This window comes from Coregonus clupeaformis, unplaced genomic scaffold (assembly GCF_020615455.1).
Source record: "Coregonus clupeaformis isolate EN_2021a unplaced genomic scaffold, ASM2061545v1 scaf0175, whole genome shotgun sequence".
In the NCBI taxonomy this organism is placed as follows: Eukaryota; Metazoa; Chordata; class Actinopteri; order Salmoniformes; family Salmonidae; genus Coregonus; species Coregonus clupeaformis.
This window is the reverse complement of record NW_025533630.1, coordinates 280,848-305,322: the sequence shown is the minus strand read 5'-3', so window position 1 is coordinate 305,322 and position 24,475 is coordinate 280,848. Positions and strand designations below refer to the sequence as shown.

The 24,475-nt window shown below is 42.3% G+C and overlaps 2 protein-coding genes and 1 long non-coding RNA gene across 4 annotated transcripts; 1 reads left to right on the top strand and 2 right to left on the bottom strand.

The window, feature by feature from the left end:
• Positions 1 to 3,206: 3,206 nt before the first annotated feature.
• Positions 3,207 to 8,591, bottom strand: LOC123483989. Its single transcript, XR_006658370.1, has 3 exons — positions 8,575 to 8,591; positions 7,704 to 7,786; positions 3,207 to 3,234 (listed from the first exon to the last, which is right to left on the bottom strand). It is a non-coding gene; the product is annotated as an uncharacterized LOC123483989 (long non-coding RNA).
• A 420-nt stretch (positions 8,592 to 9,011) lies between these two features.
• On the bottom strand, positions 9,012 to 10,352 carry LOC123483985 (snRNA-activating protein complex subunit 3-like). The gene is made up of 4 exons (XM_045213937.1): positions 10,172 to 10,352; positions 9,744 to 9,827; positions 9,518 to 9,599; positions 9,012 to 9,080 (listed from the first exon to the last, which is right to left on the bottom strand). Exons 1-4 carry the CDS (start codon positions 10,216 to 10,218, stop codon positions 9,012 to 9,014), a joined length of 282 nt encoding a protein of 93 aa, XP_045069872.1. The 5' UTR covers positions 10,219 to 10,352.
• A 747-nt stretch (positions 10,353 to 11,099) lies between these two features.
• On the top strand, positions 11,100 to 23,668 carry LOC121580798 (tetratricopeptide repeat protein 39B). Of its 2 annotated transcripts, XM_041895850.2 has the most exons (18): positions 11,100 to 11,206; positions 14,689 to 14,729; positions 15,325 to 15,429; positions 15,597 to 15,728; positions 16,222 to 16,298; positions 17,952 to 18,081; positions 18,932 to 19,037; positions 19,262 to 19,327; positions 19,638 to 19,746; positions 20,251 to 20,318; positions 20,402 to 20,461; positions 20,724 to 20,885; positions 21,385 to 21,476; positions 21,701 to 21,821; positions 21,941 to 22,052; positions 22,184 to 22,301; positions 22,780 to 22,896; positions 22,992 to 23,668. In XM_041895850.2, exons 1-18 carry the CDS (start codon positions 11,174 to 11,176, stop codon positions 23,104 to 23,106), a joined length of 1,764 nt encoding a protein of 587 aa, XP_041751784.2. In that variant the 5' UTR covers positions 11,100 to 11,173; the 3' UTR covers positions 23,107 to 23,668. The 2 variants fall into 2 exon arrangements, with proteins under 2 accessions (XP_041751784.2, XP_041751776.2); XM_041895842.2 differs by lacking the exon at positions 11,100 to 11,206 and having other exon boundaries at positions 14,543 to 14,729.
• The last annotated feature ends 807 nt before the right edge of the window (positions 23,669 to 24,475 follow it).

Sequence of the window (24,475 nt, the reverse complement as noted above, 5' to 3'; positions counted from 1 at the left end):
CCCATCCCATGGAGGGCCTACGGTATGCTGGGTGTTTGTTTTTCCTTTCAGTTAAGACTCCAGACAACCAGGTGAGGGAGTTCACTAAATTACTAACCTTAATTAACCTTAATTAATGTGGTCCTCTGTAGCTCAGCTGGTAGAGCACGGCGCTTTGTAACGCCAAGGTAGTGGGTTCAACTCCTGGGACCACCCATACACAAAGAAAATGTATGCACGCATGACTGTAAGTCGCTTAGGATAAAAGCCGCCTACAAAATGGCATATTATTATTATTATTAATCAATCGAGCACATGGGAGGAGAGCGAAACCCGTAGACACTGTCCTCTTGGAATGAGCCTTGACCTGTGGCTGGAGGCCTAGGGCAAACAGCTTCAAATTCTCGGTGCACATTTTGGGTTTTTACGCTAATTAACTACACAGCTGATTCAAATTATCAAAGCTTGATAATTGAAGTTGATTATTTGAATCAGCTGTGTAGTTCTTAGGGCAAAAAACCAAAACCGTGCACCGATTTGGAAACACTGGCGCATATGGACGGCCTGGAGATCATTTTTCTGGAAGAATGTGCCTCTAAACTACTAAACAATACATAAAAAAGCAAAAACACTCATCATAATTTGTGTATACTGTATTTTGATATGTGTTATTGTTGTGTTAAACAGGGCTCATATCTGGTAGAGACCTTGGTCTCAGCATTGACTCCCTGTCAAAAATAAAGGCTAAATAAATAAACCGCGCTGAAAAAGGACAAAGTGATGGGATATCTGAACCAGCACAGTTTGGGGAACTGGTTTCCACTGGCAGCACTGAGGCAGAGTCCGGAAACATCACACCGCCTTATGCCACAAAAAAAAAAAAAAAAACCTGCCTTCATGCAATTACAGTGCTGCAGCAAAGAAAACCAGTCAGAAGAATGCTAAAAATACTTAAAACAAATCAAATCAGTCTCAGAACGATGACATTTTGAAAGCCTCTAGGCTCTTTTTATCATGTGAGTGAATTGATCAAAGAAGTGAATTGATCCTATTCCATTCAGAAAGGGCAGCACTTTCCCCTGGCCTGCTGCCTTATCAGAAATCTAGCCTTCTTCACAGTAATGACTATTGACACACAGCACTGATATGAGAGCGTGACCTGATTTCTGAAGCACACATTGATTCCTCATATAGATACAGCGGTAAGTTCCAAAAGTAAAGTGTAGACTGTCGCCTTTAATTTGAGCGTATTAACACTTTGTACATTCAGTGCATTCGGAAAGTATTTCAGACCTCTTGACTTTTTCCATATTTTGTTACGTGCTTACAGCCTTAAATTGTTTTTTCCCCCTCAATCTACAATACAATACCCCATAATGACAAACAGGTTTTTAGAAATGTTTGCAACATATATATATGTATATATTTTTTTTTTTTTTTTTAACTACTGAAATATCACATTTACATAATATTCAGACCCTCTTTACTCAGTACTTTGTTGAAGCTTCAAACACCACACACACCTTTGGCATCGACACTACACCTGAGCCTTCTTGGGTGTGACGCCATGCTTGGAACACCTTGTATTTGGGGAGTTTCTCCCATTTATCTCTGCAGATCCCTCTCTAGCTCTGTCAGGCTGGATGGGAGCGCCGCTGCACAGCTATTTTCAGGTCTTTCCAGATGGTTCACGGTTCAAGTCCGGTCTCTAGCTGGGCTTGCCACTCAAGGCCATTCAGAGACAAAGTGTCATTTTGGGAACGCAAACTCAAAATTGAATAAATGTAAACTCTATATCTGGATATAGGTACTGGTGTCTTGTTAAGACTACAAGAACCTCTCTTGTGTGACCCTGATTTAGGCCCCATCATGCAGTGAAAGGTTATTAAGGGGGTAAAATTATCTGTTTCAGCCATTAGTAAAGGGTACATCGTTAAAGAGTTATTATTACTATTATTATTATTATTATAAGAGTATATACAATTATCTTTTTTAAAGGTGGGTACATTGGGGGTACCTCCAAGCCATTGATGTTGTGAACCTAGGGTCACACATTATTGAATGCATTACAGGCGTTATCTGTTAGACACCTAGAGAGGAGGAGAGGTGATTTATTAAGTCCCGAGCTTGCAGACCCTGTAGCTGCTTTCTTGTAAACACCCCCCTCACTTGTAACCTGACACCAACCCCGCACTCCACCTCTTTAAGTTCAACAAGTTCACTACTACATCACCTGGAGAGGATGTCACTAAGAGATCAACAAGTCCAAACACATTTTTTTACTTCTGGAAGAAATAGGTCACTATCAAGCTATTACCTAATGACAATAAATATAGTGCCCATCCGGAGGATGTCAGTAAGCAGAGGTCAACCAAAAGGATACAGCAAAGCACATCAATCACTTCTTTTGACAGCAAATAGCCCACTATTCTTTCTTACATTGTTAAGTGTTTGTTTTGTTATGCTTCAGATTGCTTCTTTTTCTAATAGAAATTAATGGTACATAATGCGTGTGTCATTTTGGAGCCACTTTTATTGTAAATATATTTTATAATATGTTTCTACATTAATGTTGATGCTAGCTCTCCATTATTTACAATAAAAGTGACTCCAAAATCCGACACAACACATTATTACCATATAATTTCTATTTGGTACAACATTAATCTGAAACAACCAAAACAAACAGCAAATGCATCCAACAAATGTGTAGAGTCACAAGCTTGATGTGGTCATTGCCTGCGCACTAATATGGGACCAAATACTAAACATTTTACCACTTTACGTGAATTTGCTCGCACTACTTTTGGTCCCCTAAAATGGGGGACTAGTGTACAAAAGTGCTGTAATTTCTAACGTTCACCCGATATGGATAAAAATACCCTCAAATTAAAGCTGACAGTCTCCACTTCAACCTCATAGCTGTATCATTTCCTAATCCAAAGTGCCGGAGTACAGAGACAAAACAACAAACGTTAGCTATCCCAATACTTTGAAGATCACTGTAGGGGGGAAACAACACCCAAGTCAAAGCTCAACATCCAGGTATCAATATGATCACACATAAGGAATGACAAAACATGACCCTGACCTGGATGTCGGTGATGAGACAACGCGTGTCGCAGCCTTCCTGGTGACAGAAGAGGTAGGGGCTAGCCCACCTTCACCTTCAGGTCGTGAGAACCTGGGTGTCCTCCATCTTGGCCTTGTGGAACGTGGGGGAAGTTTCTAGTCTTTGCCCAATCAATGGTGGTCCTGGAACATAAATACAATGCAACTTTATTGTCCAATTTGAAAAGTACAGTAGAAAGTAGAGAGGAAGAGAAATGAACTTCCAACACCCAGAAAACACGCTTTGGAAATTAATCTTAATTTATACTTGAACAAAAATAAACGCGCAACATGCAACAATTTTAAAGATTTTTACTGAGTTACAGTTCATATTGACATAAATAACTCAGGCCCTAAACTATGGATTTCACATGACTGGGGAATACAGATATGCATTTGTTGGTCACAGATACAACAAACATCTCCTTCCCGTACACAGAGTTGATCAGCCTGCTGATTCTGGCCTGTGGAATGTTGTCCCACTCTGTGGCAAGTTGTGCGAAGTTGCTGGATATTGGCGGGAACTGGAAACACGCGGTCATATCTGCCGATCCAGAGCATCCCACACATGCTCACCGGGTGATATGGCTTGTGAGTATGTACCCATGGAAGAACCTGGGAGATTTTCAGCTTCCAGGAATTGTGTACAGATCCACATGGGGGGGCGCAGCATTATCATGCTGGAAACATGAGGTAATGGCGGCGGATTAATGGCACGACAATGGCCCTGGAGGATCTCATCCCGGTATCTCACAGTGCATTCAAAGTCCCATCGATAAAATGAAATTGTGTTCATTGTCCATAGCTTATAACTGTTCCTACCATAACCCCACTGCACCATGGGGCACTCTGTTCACAACGCTGACATCAGCAAACTGCTTGCTCCACACACGACACCATACACATGCTGTCTGCCATCTGCCCGATATACAGTTGAAACCAGGATTCTTCTCCAGCTGTGCGCCAGTGCCACATCGAGCATCCGCCTACTGGAACTGGGTTACGACTCCGTACTGCAGTCAGGCCAAGATCCTGTGTGAGGATGGACGAGCACGCAGATGAGCTTCCCTGGGAGACGGTTTCTGACAGTTTGTGCAGAGATCCTCGTTGAAAACCCTTACAGTTTCATCAGCTGTCCTGGAACTGGTTTCAGACGATCCCGCAGGCCGAGAGCTTCAGATGTGGAGGTCCTGGCTGGTGTGGTTAACGTGGTCTGCGTGTGTTGTGGGGAGGCCGGTTGGACATACTGCCAAATTCTCTAAAACAACGTTGGAGGTGGCTTATGGCAGAGAAATTAACATTCAATTCCTCGGCTAACAGCTCTGGCAGTGGACATTCCTGCAGTTAGCAGCCAATCTGCACACTCCCTCAAAACGCTCATGTGGCATTGTGCTGTGTGACAAAAATCCTGTACATTTTAGAGTGGCCTTTTATTGTCCCCAGCACAAGGTGCACCTGTGTAATGATCATGCTGTTTAATCAGCTTCTGATATGCCACACCTGTCAGGTGGATGGTGTTGGGTTCTAACTTGGAAATATCCTTATTCATGTTAACACACATATTAGAACAATGGAGGGGTGGATAAGAACTAGGTGTAAGTGGCAGAAAGTTACTGAGTGAGAAAGGAGGGCAGAAAGTTTATACATTCTGTCAGAACATAAGCTATTGTTAAATCTCATGTATCCTATGGAGGAGAGAGAAGGGAAACAGTCTTGAGCCAGTCACTGATAAGGTAGGAGCAGCCGTGAGCTAGGAGGCAGAGGAGGAATGCAAGTGGCCGGCAAGGTCAGTCAGAGACGAAGTGAGGAGAAGGAACAGTTGCCACTCGAGTTCCTGCCTAGCAACAGAGAGATGTATTGGCTGTCCAGATGTGCAAGGAGGGGTCTCATTAGAAAGAGGGTATAAATATACTAACTACCAGTCAAAAGTTTGGACACATTCACATCCTACTAATTCAAGGGTTTTTTCTTTTTTTTTTACTATTTTCTATGCATTGTAGAATAAAAGTGAAGACATCAAAACTATGAAATAACTACATATGGAATCATGTAGTAACCAAAAAGGTGTTAAACATATCAAAAACATATTTTATTTTGAAATTCTTCAAAAGTAGCCACCCTTTGCCTTGATGTCAGCTTTGCACACTCTTTGGCACTCCCTCTCAACCAGCCTCACCTGGAATGCGTTTCCAACAGCCCTGAAGGAGTTCCCACATATTCTGAGCACTTGTTGGCTGCTTCTTTCCTTCACTCTGCAGTCCAATTCATCCTAAACCATCTCACTTGGGTTGGAGGTCGTGGGTGATTATGGGAGGCCAGTCACATCTGAGATGCAGCACTCATCACTCTCCTTCTTGGTCAACTAGCCCTTACACAGCCTGGGAGGTGTATGGGTTATTGTCCTGTTGAAAACACAAATGACAGTCCCACCAAGCGCAAAACCAGATGGGATGCGGCGTATCACTGTAGAATGCTGTGGTAGCCATGCTGGTTAAGTAGTGCCTTGAATTTTGGAAATAAACCACTGACAGTGTCACCAGCAAAGCACCCCCACACCATCACACCTCCTCCTCCATGCTCACGGTGGGAACCACACACGCGAAGAGATCATCCGCCACCTACTCAAAGCCCTCACAAAGACACAGCGGTTGGAAACCAAAAATTGTACATTTGGACTCATCAGACCAAAGCGAAGATTTGCCACTAGTCTAATGTCCATTGCTCGTGTTTTGGACCACAAGCAAGTCTCTTCTTCTTATTGGTGTCCTTTAGTAGTGGTGCCTTTGCAGCAATCCAACCATGAAGGCCTGATTCACAGTCCCCTCTGAACAGTTGATGGTGAGATGTGTCTGTTACTTGAACTCTGAAGCATTTATTTGGGGCTGCAATTTCTGAGGTGCAGGTTAATCTAACAAACTTATCCTCTGCAGCAGAGGTTACTGGGTCTTCCATTCCTGTAGGCGGTCCCTCATGAGAGCCAGTTTCATCATAAGCGCTTGATGGTTTTTGCAACTGCACCTGAAGAAACGTTCAAAGTTCTTGAACATTTTCTGTATTGACTGACCTTCATGTCTTAAAGCAATGATGGACTGTCGTTTCCCTTTGCTTATTTGAGCTGTTCTTGCCATAATATGGACTTGGCTTACCAAATAGGGCTATCTTCTGTATACTCCCCCTACCTTGTCACAACACAACTGATTGGCCCGAACGCATTAAGAAGGAAAGAAATTCCACTAATTAACTTTTAACAAGGCACACCTGTTAAATTAAATGCATCCAGGTGACTACAACCTCATGAAGCTAAAGGCTGAGAGAATGCCAAGAGTGTGCAAAGCTGGTCATCAAGGGGCAAAGGATGGCTACTTTGAAGAATTTCAAATATAAAATATGTTTTGATATGTTTAACACCTTTTTTGGTTACTACATGATTCCATATGTGTTATTTCATAGTTTTGATGTTCTTCACTTTTATTCTACAATGTAGAAAACCTTTTGAATGAGAAGGTGTGTCCAAACCTTTGACTGGTACTGTAAACGCCTTTTTTCAGCTGGTTTCACCCATTGGGTGAATAAACTTGGTTTGAGCTTTTCCTAGTCTTGCGGAGTTTTACTCTGTTTATTTTAGAACTAACAATTGGATTATCTTGGCAAAGGAGAAATGCTCACTAACAGGGATGTAAACAAATGTGCGTGCACAACATTTTAGAGCAGAAATAAGCTTTTGTGTGTGTATAGGAAATATTTCTGGGATCTTTTTATTTCACTCATGAAACATGGGAAGCCCAACACTTTATATGCTGTAGTTTAGTATTTTTTTGTTCAGTATGCTTTCTTACTAGCCCTGTCTGAGAAAATAGTTTTGATTATACTCTGGCTTAAAGGTTGTTTCCAGTTCATCATCAATCGAATGCTAAGTGGATGAGAGGGGAGCACGCAGAAATACTTTTCTAATTTCCAGTGGGTCTTGTAGTGGCCTGGTTTGGCATATTAATGAATTGGATTGTGGCCCAATATAATCTAACACATCTCTGTTTATTCTGCTGTCACATCCGAAGGTTAACCAGCAAGAGAGTTGTGTCTGGGTCATAGATAGGCAAACGAATGCAATGTTCTTCACCTAATACCTCCCCAAATTCTCATCTCAGTCCAATATAAAGTTATATGGCTGAAAAAAGTATAGTCCTGATGTAACCTAATATGCGGATCTGCCCCCTACCTCTCACTCTCTCACAGTATTGTCTCTGCAATATAACAAGCCTGTTTTGTCTTTTTCAGGTTACCCCCTGGCTTCTCTACGGGCCCATTTCCACGGATGTTCTCTCTCAATTTTAATTCAATGGCAGTCTACGGTAGAGTCAGCAGGATCAGCTAAGGTGAGAGTTCAAGTTAGCCCAGTCTGAAGTGTTCAGTCAGTCCAGTAGATACCAGAGGGGATGATGGTTCAGTCAGTCCAGTAGATACCAGAGGGGATGATGGTTCAGTCAGTCCAGTAGATACCAGAGGGGATGATAGTTCAGTCAGTCCAGTAGATGTAGCGAGAGGGGATGATGGAGATGACAGATAGATGTCAGAGAAAGCAAAAGCGAGAAAGAGAGAGCAAGAAAGACACTTACTCGCTCATGTCCTGGCACTCAGGGTGACGCATGTCATTGTAGAAGACCCCTTCAAAGTAGAAGAAGGCGGATTTGAAGTGATCCTGAAACAGACAGTGAAAAGGTTCACCCAACACCAACATGATGATCAAGTCCTATTCGTACGGCTACACTTTCTCTATGAGGGTGTCTGAGTATGTGGCTGAGTAGCCCAAATGTACACCTCCTTATTATCTAATGTATGAATAAGATGTGGTCTAATCGTATGCCACAGCAAATGTGTTCAAGACTCACAATCAATGACTGTACCTGTGAAGCAGCACGTGTTCCACGTCGGAATGTACTGTATATCCATAGTCAGTAGACAGTTCTTCTTGAAAAGTTGTCCTTTACATCACCGAGCAGTCACAAGAAATCTACTGGCATCTACTAAATGTTTGGTTTTGATTTGGAAGTAGGGGTGGTAGCATCTAACAATTGGATTTATTAGTTTGTTGTGCACTGCCCGTGATGTAAGGGCTCGACTATTTAAGACAAACTGTCACTGACTGTAGATTTACATTCCGACGGTAGCCTAGCCTTTAGAGCGTTGGGCCAGTAACCAAAAGGTCGCTAGTTCGAATCCTCGAGCCACAATGTGAAAAATCTGTTGATGTGCCCTTGAGCAAGGCACTTAAACCTAATTGCTCCAGGTCGCCGCATGACCCCAGCATGACCCCACTTTCCGAGGGGTGTCTCAGGGGGAGTTGGGATATGCAAAAAACATTTCCATTTCACACATATGCATATAATACACACTTGCACATGTGTGAAACAGGAAAATATAAGCACCCACCTACCATCACAATAGTATGGTTTGAGCGTAGTATCTCTTTGTGTGTGCGCGTGTCACCTTGCTGATGAAGTCCGTGCCATGTCGGGCGTGTTGCTGAACTCTCCGAAGACCACTGCAGGTGCTGATACAGCAGATAGCATCCTCAGGTCCACCAGCCTATGGGAGCCCAGCATCTGAAAGGTCATGTGGGGCCCTCACATACTTAAACTGGAAGAGAGCAGAGAGGGCCACACAATGGATACAAAAACATTCTACTTGCTGATATAACGTCGTTATAGGGAAATAATGCACGCCTAGAATGCCTTTCAAGCCAAACTGAAACAAGTATTCAACAATGCCATGGGTATAAATTATATTAATAGGCAATATTGTTGTGTCTAATGATGGAGATTGTGAGAATCACCAAAAGTTGAAAATTCCAACAGAGACTTGCATCGCAAGAAGTGAAACGGCACGTACTCTCTCAAATATGGCTGGGTAGAGAACGTTGATGCTCAAAATGATCTCCCTTCTGGCACCAAGTCAACAAGGTCCTCAGGCCTTTTACCCACTGCTAGGCTCTCCTAGAAGATCAAACAAAAACACACACACACACAAGTCAATCAAATGTCCTAAAACAGCCCATCTTTTAGCTCTTGTGGGTCATGTTCATTAGGCACCAAACTGAAGAATATGACCTAAGGGTCTGGGTGTGTAGACTGTTGGGTGTCAGTCACGCTACTAAGTCAAAGGTCACATCAACAGGTTATACTCTTTTACGCAAGTGACGCGGGCGGTTTTCCAAGAAGTAGCCTTGGAAGTTTTTGAACTTTTTGTAGGCTGAATGGTATTCAATGGACAAAATTTACGCACTGGTCTCCAGACGCAAACACCCGGTGAAGTAAATTCATCCTCAAACACGAATATAAGTTTATATATCTTAAATTACTACAATTATATAATCGATTAAGCCCACGACAGTAAGCGGAAGGGGTGGTTACTTTCACGGGGTATAACTCACCAGTTCATCTTGGTAGTGGTCAACTCTGCTTATCTTATCGATCCTCAGGGTGTCTTTGTAATCCTGCTTCTTCTTTCTCTGTCTGTCAGAACACGAACAAGGCAACACTTTTTTAATGCAGTGATTGAGTATCTATCTGCAGAACATGGAATTGGTGCATTATGTCTAAATGGTCTAGGATGTAATTTGAATAGTAAAATGACAGTAAAATGTTGTAATGTTTGACATTAGTGTTTGCAGAGTGGGGTCAGGTGGCACAACGTTGGTGTCAAGGGGCTCCTCTTCAGGTTGACAGCGAAGATTGTCAATGCTGGAAAAAAATCGACCATGTGAAGATTACGGAAAAAATATAGGTAATTTGACGCAAAAAAGTCTGAACCTCTACTTTATAAAAACATCTCTGATACAATTAGTTTTGACCAAGATTCTAAAATGGGTCACAAAACAAAAACAAAGGGAAGATCCTTCCTGCCCCCCTAAATTATATCCCTAGTCCACTACTACAGACTCTGAAGTTCATCACCAAACATCTTATTATTGACAAACGATAACTAGCATATTGAGAAGTTACTGCTTGTCAACTAGACTGACACAATGGCTATCCAGCTAACTAGTGTCCCAAATACATGTATAACTAACCCTTACTGTACAAACCTGCAGATAGCTTTCAGTTCATCCAACGTTTCTGGTGCGATTCCCATCTCCTTTGCAAAGTCGGCATCTTGAGTCTCTTCGTATTTTTCCTCGTAGGAATAGTCAATTCGTTTCAATTTCTCAAGCCATGCGGTTCTGAATGAGCCAACGTGGAATGGTTTGGTGTTTATGTCTTTATATTCAAAAAACGGGAATATTTTCGTTCACGTTTGAGCTGCTGCCCGCCGCCATTTTTTCATCTAAATGACGTAAACATACCCAGGGAACGCTGGGAAATGTAGTGTCTCGAGATAGGAAAATACCAGGTAAACTACAGATTGTGGGAGTTATTTTACCGTGGCCCAGTCAAAAACCCCTTACGTCATCCAGTGAAAGTGGGGAGGGAGGAGCGCCCATCTCAAATCGAACAGTAATCTGCGCCGCTTGGTCATTTTGTCAACAAGGCAACATGGTGCATTGTCTAGAAACATACAACATATATTTCCATAACTAGTTTTCATTGGGAAGGCAGATAAAGCGTTTTTATCAAAAGCAATCGCTTTTATAATATAATAATATGCCATTTAGCAGACGCTTTTATCCAAAGCGACTTACAGTCATGTGCGCATACATTCTTACGTATGGGTGGTCCCGGGGATCGAACCCGCTACCCTGGCGTTACAAGCGTCATGCTCTACCAATTGAGCTACAGAGGACCTTTTGCATGGAAAAACACAGAATCCTAATCATTTCTACACGTGCTTAATTACGTCACTTTTGTTTTGCGCCGATTTAGCGGTTGGACAGAATGGGGTACCGGGCTCAGCCCCGGGAAGCAGCCAGGTTCCAAATTGAATGCAATCAACTTTCAGCCGGGGCAAAACACGCCAAACAGTAGAAGCATCTCATTAGCATAGGCTAATTATGGGGCTGAGTTTTGCCTTGTGACTTAGGTGGGTGTGTCCTTGATTACGAAACCCCACCGGGCATAATTCAGTAGGCTATTTTATAAAGGTGTCAAACATGGCTCACGTGAAGAATAGGAACATCCAAAAGGTAGAGACGCTTTTAGCCTTTTTACTTATTTTTTATTTGAACGTTCAATAGGCCTACTACATTTATTTAAAGGGGAAATCTGGGATTTTGATATCATTGATGGTCAGTCCTTCAAATACATGTCAACAATCCTTCGTCCAAAGGACCCTTCTATGGATAAAATGTCATGATATTATTTGTTTAGGTATTTTGTGTATTTTCACAAAAATAATCTGCTATCATGGGATTGACCATAAAAACTCATCTAAAATGTTAAACCTAATCCTACTTTCTATAGAAGCATTAAATATTATTTTTGTATAGCATCACACCCATTACTTTAGAGTTGGAAAGGGTAATTTGGTCCTAATAGCTACATTGCTTTGTTGTTCTTAAAGGTCTAATGCAGCCGTTTTAATCTCAATATCAAATCATTTCTGCGTAACAATTAAGTGGGCTACCTTACTAACCACGTTTCCATCCCCAGTTTTTATGCTAGTAAAGTCATAGGCTACCTTATAATTTTTTTGGTTAAAAGACAGCTGTGATGAAAATAGGAAGTGTCGGTACAATTTTATAAATGCAGACAGATAGGCCTAATTTGTTCGTTGGACATGGTGGGATCTTTTTGTGTCATAAAATTCATTATGCGAGAAATGGCATTGGAAACGCCTTTATGCGCAAATATTGATATAATAACCACCATATCCAAGTAAACGTGGAGTCAGGGGATGATATGGTGTGTTGTCCTCCCACTAACACTCGGTAAACCATGCAGTTTATAGGCTACAGATGAAATAAGTTATGATGAATTTCACAGGGTGGTAAAAGTGCACCCCTTAACCTAGGGTATGGCAAAGTGAAGTGTGTAGAAATACACTCACCAGTTGAATCTCATTGAAACTCTAAAATGCTATTTTGGAGAAACAGCAAAAACAAACACAAATGTCCCCCAGACATTATCACCCCAATATTATGTTTATATTAGGTTTAAAGGTCTGTGGAATGGCGTGTACAATATCCTACTCAACCTCATCATACATAAGCTACATTGACTAATTTAGCCTACTTATGGAACAATTCATACAGTGCAACATGAAATAGATGCATTATACACGCTATCAATGCCGACTTCAAATACTCACATCAATGTGAAAGGAACCAGAGCATAAAACATCTGACTGCGAATGCAAACTATGCCAGATAAATCCTACACATGAATTGAAATAAAAGGCATACATCAAATGAATTACTTAGGCCTACAATTGACAAGGATGCATAAAGACAAACAAACTCGTCCAAGGAATGAAGAAAAATCTACACATAAAGGCCGTGCCCATGATTCAGCACCGCTGAATGGACAGCGCCTCGGTACAGGTAGGCACGGTGGAGCTCCGTGGGTTGTGGCTGAATGGACAGCGTCTCTGTCCAGTAGCCAGCTAGAATTAAGCTATTCAGTTTGTGGGAAGTCAGACATTTTCTGGGCACAGTTGAGTAGCCTACAATGCTTATATGAAAATCATAACTGGCACGCAGATCTTTAGAAATTGTAGGATACATTGTAAATTGTCACGCATATGAAAAAGGTTGCAGACAACCTGCTACATGAAGTCACCCTTGCGGAACGGCGCATACCGTGTACAATGACAGCATCATTGTCTTGTGCGCTTCCCACCAAAATTGTTGCTCTGCATTCAGAGATGTTCCTTATAAGCTAATTTTTGTATTTGCCTGTCTGCATTATTCGCCAAGGAAGGGACACATTATGCGAATATTACAAAATGTTGTATCAACAAGACTGCTCCGAGAAGATTTATATTGCAATATAGTAGCCAACACCGAGGCGGCCCGCGAAACTTTTTCACCAGGCCAGCTTGTCTCTCTGTCTGATATTATTGTTGCCTACGCAGCATCTGGGTGCTCATTATATAGAAAAAACAGCCCTACATCCACACTATAGCTAAATAACTTAGCAATATTTAATGACGTTTAGCAAGCACGATTGATCTGTTAGAATATCTCATATTAATTCAGGAAGATGGACGAACAAGACTGATAGAGTGAAAGGTGAAAATGCATTATACCAGAGGCAGGTAGGTGACAAGTACGGATGAAGGCAGAGGATGATGATGTGGGCCTACGGCATGAAGTTAAAAAAGTTAGCCCAACTAGGTAATCATTAATTATTTGGATTATCTCAATTATCATTCTGTCACTGCATGACAATGCACATTTATTATAGCCTACAATTGTTATTATCTTCGAAGCCCCCAAAAAAGACATGTATTTTTGGGAAATGCTCTAAATAGCAAGTTTTTCAGTTGTTCATTTTCATACCAATAGGACTCTCCTAGCTGTGCTGTTGAGGAACTACTAGAGCAAGAATACTTGTAGTTGTTTTGTTTGGAACACAGCCTTGCATCCCCGCCATCACACAATTACTGCTGTTTAGGCATTCCAAAAAGGTCAATTCTAAATCGCAATCTGGTCAGGTGGGCATTTGAAAGCGTGTTATATTGCCAACATGGCTAGCTAATTTACAAAATACGATTTTACAGTGTTAGACTTCCACAAGGCAATCCAGAGAAGCAGATCGTAATTTTGGGTCGCAAAAATTTAAACGATTTTACTGAGTTACAGTTCATATAAGGAAATCAGTAAATTGAAATAAATGCATTAGGCCCTAATCTATGGATTTCACATGACTGGGCAGGGACCCGGGCAGGGACCCACCCACTTGGGTGCCACTTGAGAATTAGTTTTTTCCCCAACAAAAGGGCTTTATTACAGACAGAAATACTCCTCAGTTTCATCAGCTGTCTGGGTGACTGGTCTCAGACGATCCAGCTGGTGAAGAAGCCAGATGTGGAGGTCCTGGGCTGGTGTGGTTACACGTGGTCTGCGGTTGTGAGGTCGGTTGGACATTCTGCAAAATTCTCTAAAATGACGTTGGAGGCAGCTAATGGTTGCGAAATTAACATTAAATTATTTGGCAACAGCTCTGGTGGACATTCCTGCAGTTAGCATGACAATTGCACGCTCCCTCAAGACTTGAAACATCGGTGGCATTGCTTATATTTCCTTTGTGAAATTGGTAAATTAGTCACACCTGTGACAAATGCACTGCTATACCAAAGAAGAAGACAAATAAATAAAGGCACTGCTGTAGCGTTTAGATTGATTCTCAGAGGTTGCGTTTACACAGGCAGCCCATTTCTTATATTTTTTTCACTAATTGGCCTGTGACCAATCAGATCAGCTCTGAAAAAGAGCTGGTGTGAAAAGCTCCGATGGGATTGGTCAAAAGACCAATTAGTAGAAAAAAATATCCGAATTGGGCTGCCCCTAAAAACGCAGCCAGAGGGCTTGCAGTTTGGCTAGGCGCAGTTTGGCTAGGCACAGTTCTGCATGTACCCTTCTCAGTCAGGTATTGCGCGCTAGTGTAAGGATTGGAAATGATGGCTCCTTGCGTAGCTGATAAACTAGATTTCCCTGACTTTCAGATGGACCCAGAGGATCTCTTTCTCCTGGTGCCTGAAACGATGTAAGTCCCCTACTTCACGAGGCTAAGCTATACACTGCTTTAGATGTTCCCTCTTATGTAAAATAGTTATCAGAAGTCCATAAGCCTTGTAACCATAGTTACAGTATTAATGCCTACAGCACACATCTCAGCTGGTGCAGGCACATTTAAGATTGTGTTGTCTAAATAGATCTTTAATACTGTCTGCTGCATGCTGTGATTGCTATAGCCCACATACTCAACTGGTGGACTGCAATCCAGTTTTTTTTAGGAACTCTGTTGTGCTTCGACCCCTGGTATCATATAAACACACAAGATGTGGAAGAGTGTGTTGAATTACAGGAAACATGCTTTAAAATGGCTAAATTCTCAACTCTAGCAAGAGTGGTTTGAACAGTTTGGTGTGGTTTGGGAGTTTGTTCCCTTGTTGCTTAGGAAGTCCACTGTCTGCCACTAATGAAAATGCACCAGATGGAGGGTCTGACAAGTTTACGCAATCTTTGGTGACCCCCTAGCTCCTTATAAATCATGCTAGCCCAATGTGTGCCAAAAATGAATTTGACCCAAACCCATTGGCCTCCAAAAACCCTTTAAACTTCTATTTTTCCCTTCCCAGGAAATCCCAGATGGATTTAGAGACTGCATTGCAGGATGGCGCCAAAGCCCTTGACCTCTTCCTCAACAACCGCTTCTCAGAAGCCTTGGATCTCCTCAGACCCTGGTATGTCCCATTCACAATCATGATAGCTTGCCTTGAGGCTTACAGTGCGTGTGGGAGGACCTGAGGCATCCCATCCTTTAAGATAACTGCTCATGTCTGTCTATAATAGTGAATAATTGCTTCTAGAGTTTCTTCTCTTTCTGAAGGGTTTTGTCATGTTCTCTCAGGAGGAGCCAGAGTATGTACCACGCAATGGGCTACAGCAGCATGCTGGTCATGCAGGCGGGCATGACCTTTGAACCCAAGGACATTGACAAGGCCATGACTGCTCTGAAGGAGTCTCTGCAGACATGCCAGATGTACGGTTTTGCTTCTCTCACAGAAATGACATGAATGTAGGGCATCTAGTTCTATGGATTTTCAATTGCCAATGCGTTGAAGAAGCTTAATCTCACATGTCAGATTCAGACATTGTTGCGCCATGGCAGGACTTAAAGCTAGAGTCCTAAATCGAAACATTAGCAAAGAGGTCACCCCGCCTCTGTTTTGGTAAAAAGCTGAAGGATGGACCTGGAGCAATGTAACTATGGATGCAAGGACTGACCAGCCATGATATAACAATTAAAGTTTTGAGGCTGTTTGTTTACATTTACATTGTTTACGAACGTTGGCGTAAACCAAGCTTATATTTTTGGTTCTGATGGGGTATGAACAGTTAAACTAAGCCCATGAGGCATTTATCGGAGTTATATTCTTCAAAAATCAATCGCTGTGTACATATTAAGTTATGTCCAAAGGTGGCTGTAGCAACTAAGGATTCTAGCTTTAACACAGTACGTTATCTCATCACAGGTTCCGGAGGAAGACTACCATGGTGGAGGCCATCACTGAGATGTTTTACAAGCAGCCAACTGACAACTTAACTGAAGGTGAGATGGGCATACCATATCTGTTGTGGTGCTTGCAGGATGATATCAGTATGTCGACAACTGGACATCTGTACATGTAGTATGATGCATGACTATGGAAACTCACTGTAGTGTGAGTCATCCATACTGAAGTATACATGTTTCATGACTATGGACTTTTGATTAATTTTATTATTAGGGTCATCATACTTCATCTTCAGGATCTTCAGATGCCCAGCCCACATGGGCTTATAAAACACTATTTGCTGTAGCAAAACAAAATGATAATATATGCACAGTGTATTCAGAAAAATTGTTTCCTCATCAATCTACACACAAGATCCCATAATGACAAAGCAAAAACAGGTTTTTAGAAATGTTTGCTAATTTATTAAATAAACTGAAACCACATTTACATAGGTATTCAGTACTTTGTTGCACCTTTGGCAGCGATTACAGCCTCGAGTCTTCTTGGGTATGACGCTACAAGCTTGGCACACCTGTATTTGGGGAGTTTCTCCCATTCTTCTCTGCAGATCCTCAAGCTCTGTCAGGTTGGCTGGAGAGCGTCGCTGCACAGCTGTTTTCAGGTCTCTCCAGAGATGTTCAATCAGGTTCAAGTCCGGGCTCTGGCTGGGCCACTCAAGGACATTCAGAGACTTGTCCCGAAGCCACTCCTGCGTTGTCGTGGCTGTGTGCTTAGGGATGGTGCCAGGTTTCCTCCAGACGTGACGCTTGGCATTCAGGCCGACGAGTTCAATCTTGGTTTCATCAGACTAGAGTATCTTGTTTCTCATAGTCTGAGAGTCCTTTAGGTGCCTTTTGGCAAACTCCAAGCGGGCTGTCATGTGCCTTTTTTTACTGAGTAGTGGCTTCCGTCTGGCCACTCTACTATAAAGGCCTGATTGGTGGAGTGCTGCAGAGATGGTTGTCCTTCTGGAAGGTTCTCCCATCTCCACAGAGGAACTCTAGAGCTCTGTCAGTGACCATCGGGTTCTTGGTCACCTACCTGACCAAGGCCCTTCTCCCCGATTGCTCAGTTTGGCCAGGCGGCCAGCTCTAGGAAGGGTCTTGGTGGTTCCAAACTTCTTCCATTTAAGAATGATGGAGGCCACTGTGTTCTTGGGGACCTTCAATGCTGCAGACATGTTTTGGTACCCTTCGTCAGATCTGTGCCTCGATACAATCCTGTCTCGGAGCTCTACGGACAATTCCTTCGACCTCAAGACTTGGTTTTTGCTCTGACATGCGCTGTCAACTGTGGGCCCTTATATAGACAGGTGTTCCTTTTGAAATCATGTCCAATCAATTGAATTTACCACAGGTGGCCTCCAAGTTGTAGATGCATCTCAAGGATGATCAATGGAAACAGGATGGAAACCTGAGCTCAATTTCGAATCACATAGCAAAGGGTCTGAATACTTATGTAATAAAGGTATTTCTGTTTTCTGCTCATTTCTAAAAACCTGCTTTCGCTTTGTCATTATGGGGGTGTGTGTAGATAATCCATTTCAGAATAAAGCAATGTAACAAAATGTGGAAAAAGGAAGTGGTCTGAATACTTTCTGAACGCACTGTGTACATATACTACATCCACATTAGTTTAAATGTAGGTGGGTTTATTCTGGTCTTTGACTGACGGGCATCTCTTGGTTTGCTCCTTGCCCACTGCAGAGGAGATGCATGCAGAGCTGTGCTATGCTGAGGTGCTAATGCAGAAGGCTGCACTCACCTTTCTGGACGAGAGCATGATCAGCTTCATCAAAGGAGGCATCAAGATCCGCAACAGCTTTCTGATCTACAAGTGGGCAGGGTTTTTATTATTATTATTATTATTATTATTATTATTATTATTATTATATAAAACAAACATTTGAAGGGCTTTTTACACTACTGACCCAAAGCAAGTTTACAGAGCTGGCCTGGTTACGCATGAACTGGTTGACTCGATAATGTGAAAAGGGTATTATGTTTGGGTAGTCCAGTCACAGGTGGCTGGTGACACCTTAATTGGGGAGGACTGGCTCATAGTAATGGCTGGAATGGTATCAAACATGGTTTCCATATGTTTGATACAATTCACTCCATTCCAGATGATGATTATTATTAGCCACTGTCATCCCCTCACCAGCCTCCTGTGCTTCCAGTAGAATAATGACTGTGTTCACAGAATTGATGCACTAGAAGGAAATGTATCAAATGTTATCAAGCAGTGATTGTTTTTAGCAAGGTCACATTTGGCAGTCAAGTATTTTGGGGGACCTTGCATGGTTCATGGGGCGGCGCGCAATTGGCCCAGCGTCGTCCAGGGTAGGGCCGGCAGGGATGTAGCTCAGTTGATAGAGCATGGCGTTTGCAACACCAGGGTTGTGGGTTCGATTCCCACAGGGTATGAAAAAAATAATGTATGCACTAACTGTAAGTCGCTCTGGATAAGAGCGTCTGCTAAATTACTTAAATGTAAAAAAAAAAACATATTGTACTCAAGTTCATAGTTCAATGTATGTAGTTCTGTCCTTGAGCTGTTCTTGTCTATTAATGTTCTGCATTATGTTTGGTGCTGACCCCAGGAAGAGTAGCTGCTGCATTAGCAACAGCTAATGGGGATCCTAATAAAAGAACAGAATACCTGTATGTTTTCTCCCCTCTACCAGGGAATGTGAAGTTATGTCAACCATGGCAAAGAACCAGTCTGACCAGATGAGCACACACACTCACTTCAGGTGCGGCGTGAACATGGGCATTGGTTCATTTAACTTGGTAAGCGCATTGGTGTTTAGTGTTTGCACCTCCTCACTATGGGTGAGGTCAAAGCTGGTAGGACAGGCAGATTAGTAAGAGTCACTAAAGCGGTCAAATGTAAGATTACGAATTATGAATGTTTATCTTCTATTGGCCATTTTTCTTTGACACAGAAGGTTTTTGTTTTGTGCTCCTCAAATGTCAAAGGTCACTGTCCTCACCGTTTGGTTTTCCTCTTTCAGTATTTGTCTCTCTTGCCGAGCAAGGTCCTCCGACTACTGGAGTGGATGGGTTTCTCTGGAGACCGGGTAGGTGACGAGGAGTAGTCTCACCACTTCTCTCACTGACAGACTATGCCGCATCACACACCGGCCGCCTTGCAAAATACTCCTTTTCTCTTGGATAGTCAGTGGGGAGTCTTTTTTGAAGCGGGCCTTCAAGAGACAAGCAAAGTAATTATTGTCCCCTGACGACTGAGTGCTTGCATATGTCAGAAAATAATAAATCTGTAAATGTTTGAAATGATAAATTTCTTTAGTTCACTCACCATTATGCCTCGTAATTCAGCCAATGACGATGCAATGAAGTGGATGTTGTTGACAGAGGCTTGTTGTGCAGGAAGTGGGTCTGTCCCAGCTGAGGGAGGGGGCAGCCAGCAACAGCCTGCGCTCCATCCTCAGCACTATGTGCCTCCTGACGTACCACCTCTACATCAGCGTCATACTGGGTAAGGTACAGATCTAGGATCAGCTTTCCCTCCCCGAAACCTTACCGTAACCTGGGAACTGTAAGTTGGGGAAAACCCAAAAAGGTCCCAAGACCTGTGTCCAGGCGCAACATTGACCTACTCCCCAAACGCCACACTGGCCACTGGAGTTTTATGTGGATAAAGGAGGCCCTCTGGTGGTGAAAAGTCTAAACTGCTCCATTGTTACTGCAGTACTGTGATCATCAACTCTCGCAGTCACGCACTTTCACTGTGCTTTAAAAAGTCAGTCTCCTGCTGGTTTCTTATGTGACGAGCATTTCATCCATTTGTATTGACTATTTAGCTGCGTTTACACAGGCAGCCCAATTGTGGTATCTTTTTCAGAACCAATCTGATTGGTCAAAAGACAAATTAGTGAAAGATCAGAATTGGACTGCTTGAGTAAACACAGCCTTAGATAATGGGTTTTACTTTACAACAGACATTAGGGTTGAGTGATGCCTTGTCTTTCCTTCTCTATAGGTACTGGTGAGGGGAACCTGGTAGAGGCTGAACTTCTTCTGGAGCCCTACATTGAGAAGTTCCCCAATGTAAGTGAACAGTCCCCTTCCTGCAAAGTCTTCCCACTTGCCCCCCCCCCCTCCCGTTAACATCGACTGTGGTTGTTCTCCAGGGGGCCCTCATTCTATTCTACCAGGCCAGGATTGCTGTGCTCAAGGGTAACTTTGAATTTGTGAGTAATCTCCCTTTTTAAGAATGGTGTCTTCATACATTTTCCTGGGTCGTATTCATTAGGTACCAAACGGAAGAAAACCGACAAACTGGGAGAGACTTCCTAAACTTGTCCAATGAGAAACGCTTGTGTTCTGTTGCAAAGCATTTTGCTATGGCGTGCCCTAATGAATATGACCCCGTCTGCTATGCTACAAGTCATAAAATCAAGCCCTCTGTCTAACAAGAACCATATCTCACCGTTTTGTGTATCCGTCCCCCAGGCCCAGAAGAAGTTCCTGGAGTGCATAGCGGCGCAGCAGGAGTGGCGTCAGATCCACCATCTGTGTTACTGGGAGCTTATGTGGTCCTACTCCTTCCAGCAGGACTGGCTGGAGGCCTACCAGTATGCAGACCTTCTCTGCAAAGAGAGCAAGTGGTCCCAGGTATAGTACACCTGTAGCAGCCTGACTAAAACCATTTAGGACTTACTTCCTGGGTGTAGTTTTGTCACATACACCGGGTAGGTGCAGTGAAAAGTGTTGTTTTACAGGGTCAGCCATAGTGGTACGACACCCCTGGTGCAGATTAGGATTAAGTGCTTTAAGGGGACATCGACAGATTTTTCACCTTGTCGGCTCGGGTATACGAACCAGCGACCTATCGGTTACTGGCCCAACGCTAACCGCTAGGCTACCTGCCGCCCTAGCAGCCTAACTAAAACATTTAGGAATGACTTCCCGGTCACAGATTAAGGGCCCTCTTCCAGTAATTTGAGTTTTAACTCTCCTCTCCTCTTTCTTCCCCAGCCTCTTTTTTTTACCATCGCTTACTGTCTTTCCTCCCTGCTCTTTACAGCTCCCCCATGTTATAAAACTGGAGGTCTGTGTACTGTCTACCCCTTTTTTTTCATTTGAAATGTTGACTTTTGGTCTCTCTTGGCAGGCTATGTACGTGTTCCAGAAAGCTTCCATCCTCAGCATGATGCCAGAGGAGGAGGTGAAGAAAACCGGGGAGAATGTGGAACTGTTGTTCAGGTATGTTTTGTCAATAAAGACACATTTTATTTGTATGGCACCCAAAGATACTATACAACTTGAAAATAAAGTAGGTCCACACTCCCCCAAAAAAGATTACTCTATTTTCAGGACAGCATAAATGTAATTTACATGAATCATAAACTGAACCAAAGGCACTGTCACACTGATGAGAAGGTGGGTTGTTAAGGTTTGTAGCTATGGCTAATTTAATGTCTGTATAGGCAAGTGGAGAGCCTGCGGCTGCGGATTGCAGGGAAATCCATCCCAACTGAGAAGTTTGCCGCGAAGAAGGCTCTGCGGTACAGTGCCGTAACCCCAGTGACGCTGTTGATTCCTGCCATGGTGAACACTTAATTTTAAAAAAATTATTTAATTATTTTTACTTCATTCAAAGCAAACATGTTCACATGTTTTTTTTTAAATGTGCTATTTAGGTCTAAAATGCATTTTCCTCATAACAGGAAATGATATATGTTTGGAACGGCTTCACCATCGTTGGCAAAAGGCCTGAACTGACACAGAGCATTCTGGTCACTGTCGAGAAAGCAGAGGAGCAACTGAAGAATGACCCAAGTGAGATTACCGTCACAATGCTCTAGGTCTAATCTATGGTCCGATGTGGTAGAAATGCCAGGGCCGATTTCTGGTCCGTCAGCCCCTGTCTAATACAGAATAATAGTTTTTCTTTTTTTTCCCCCTCCCAGATCCATCAGAGTACCATGTGGATGACCAGTGCATGGTCCAGATGCTAAAGGGTCTGTGTCTGAGACACCTGGGCCATCTGGACCAGGCCCAGCTCTGCTTCACACACGTCATCTCCAGGTACGGCTATCTTATTAGTCATGTTTTCATTTTCTTGTGTGGGGTGTACATGGACAATACAGATTCATATAATTTAATAGTTAGCTTGTGTGTAAAAAAAGTAATAGAATGGAGGCATTGCTCAGCCATAATACGAGAGGAAGTTGTGCATCTCTATACTTCAAGCTTGAGGACATTATATTTAGTCTAATTGTGCCATTTTTTGGGGTGAAGCTGGGCAGCCATTAAACGTTTACATTTTAATGGCCTAAAGGTTCACTTAAGTGACAGTCAGAGTTCACAAGGGGCCATTATCGCCATTCACTGATCATTTAGGAATGTGGGTAGTGTTGCTCCTCAGGGTGCAGCCCAGGGGTTAATCTCAATAGTCTCGAGATGCCACCATGTTCTAAGACTATTGAGATGCATCCCAAATGTAATCGATCGGTTTGCTTTCTTACAATCTGATTTGTTGTGGTGGTCTTTTTGTTTTTTACAGTGAAAACAGGATCAAGCATGACCTCTACCTTGTGCCATACAGCATGTATGAACTGGGTCTTCTCTACAAGCAGCAAGGAGACTTGGGGAAGGCTACCACCACCATAGAAAATGCCAAGTAAGTGTCTATTGAAACCAGCACTACTTTAGATGCATTGTTTACTGCCTAGGATGAAGAAGACATGTTATTAAGACTTATCTGGATGTTTACAGGATGAACTACAAGGGTTATAGCATGGAGTCGAGGCTTCACTTCCGTATCCATGCTGCACTTAACACAATGGGGACCTCGGTGGCCAAACTTCCACCCCAGCGCACGTCAGCTTGAGGACGCTAAGGTAACGGGAGCTACTGCCAACGTGGAATTGCTGAATGTCTTGGGTCCATTCTAACTTGATATGGAGGTGTACAGACTTGTAAGAGCCTTGATTATAGTATGGTAGAGTACACTTAGAAAAAGCCTGCACTTAAAATGTAAATGTTGCAATATGAGAATTTGACCCTTTTCTGTAGGGCCGACTCATGACTTGAGATCTGAGCGCATAACTCATTAAAGCACAAATCTTCCATTGTAATCGATGCATGTAGCTCACTTTACAAGAAAAGTGAGCTACACACTTGGTCTTAAGTTAGGATTTGGCCTCTATTTTTTGAATAGCCTATGATTTGAGTCTTTAAAGACATGTACCTGTACGGTTTGTCTGTTCTCTTATGGTTTATGCTGTTATACATTCTGCTCTGTTTTAATTGTGTGCTAATATTGAACCAATTAAATTACATTTGAACACATGGTACTTTATTACCTGCAGATATGAAGGTGTAATGGTATTGCAACATTTTACCTGTCATTGTACTAAGTGATGGGTTGCTCAAAATATTTTGACAAATAAAACGTATTCGTTGTAATGGATGAATTTGAGATTTTGTTTTTTTTAATGAATTGTCTGCCATTAACTCACTGACAATTAGATCCTACAATGAGCACATTTATTGTCACTGTCAGATCTCAATAACAAAATGCATCACACCTACAAACTGCACATTACTGTTATGTTCCCTGAGCAGCAAATTAACTGTTCAGTCAGTTTTATCAGAGGACTCTCTTTGTTACTATTCAGACTTTGGTAGTACTGTACACAAATCCAAATCAGAGGTTTGCTCTGTTATAGCGTGTTTACTGTATAATCTAAATGCAACTGACATGTTTCATATGTGTGTGTGTGTGTATATATATATATATATATATATATATATGTAACAGTCAAAAGTTTGGACACCTACTCATTCCAGGGTTGTTTTTTTTTCTACATTGTAGAGTAATAGTGAAGACAAACTATGAAATAACAAATATGGAATCATATAGTATCCAAAAAGTGTTAAACAAATCAAAATATATTTGCTTCAAAGTAGCCACCCTTTGCGTTGACAGCTTTGCATACTCTTGGCATTCTCTCAACCAGCTTCATGAAGTAGTCACCTGAAATGCTTTTTCAAAAGTATTGGAGTTCCCACATATGCTGAGCACTTACCAAACTTGACTGGTACAGTGTGTGTGTATATAAATACAAACAAAAGTATGTGGACACAACTTAAAATCAGTGGATTCGGCTATTTCAGCCATACATGTTGCTGACAGGTGTATAAAATCAAGCACACAGCCATGCATGCAATCTCCATAGACAAACATTGGCAGTAGA

What these genes read in the sequence shown, in the direction of transcription:
- LOC123483985 (XM_045213937.1), bottom strand. Translation starts at nt 10,218, where the DNA reads ATGGGAATCGCACCAGAAACGTTGGATGAACTGAAAGCTATCTGCAG. An exon ending in CCCACTCTGCAAACACTAAT is followed by an intron (nt 9,600 to 9,743) that starts GTCAAACATTAC and finishes GTGTTCTGACAG; the next exon opens with ACAGAGAAAGAAGAAGCAGG. An exon ending in ACCACTACCAAGATGAACTG is followed by an intron (nt 9,081 to 9,517) that starts GTGAGTTATACC and finishes TTGATCTTCTAG; the next exon opens with GAGAGCCTAGCAGTGGGTAA.
- LOC121580798 (XM_041895842.2), top strand. Translation starts at nt 14,641, where the DNA reads ATGATGGCTCCTTGCGTAGCTGATAAACTAGATTTCCCTGACTTTCAG. An exon ending in TCAAGGGTAACTTTGAATTT is followed by an intron (nt 20,462 to 20,723) that starts GTGAGTAATCTC and finishes TCCGTCCCCCAG; the next exon opens with GCCCAGAAGAAGTTCCTGGA. An exon ending in ACCACCATAGAAAATGCCAA is followed by an intron (nt 22,897 to 22,991) that starts GTAAGTGTCTAT and finishes GGATGTTTACAG; the next exon opens with GATGAACTACAAGGGTTATA.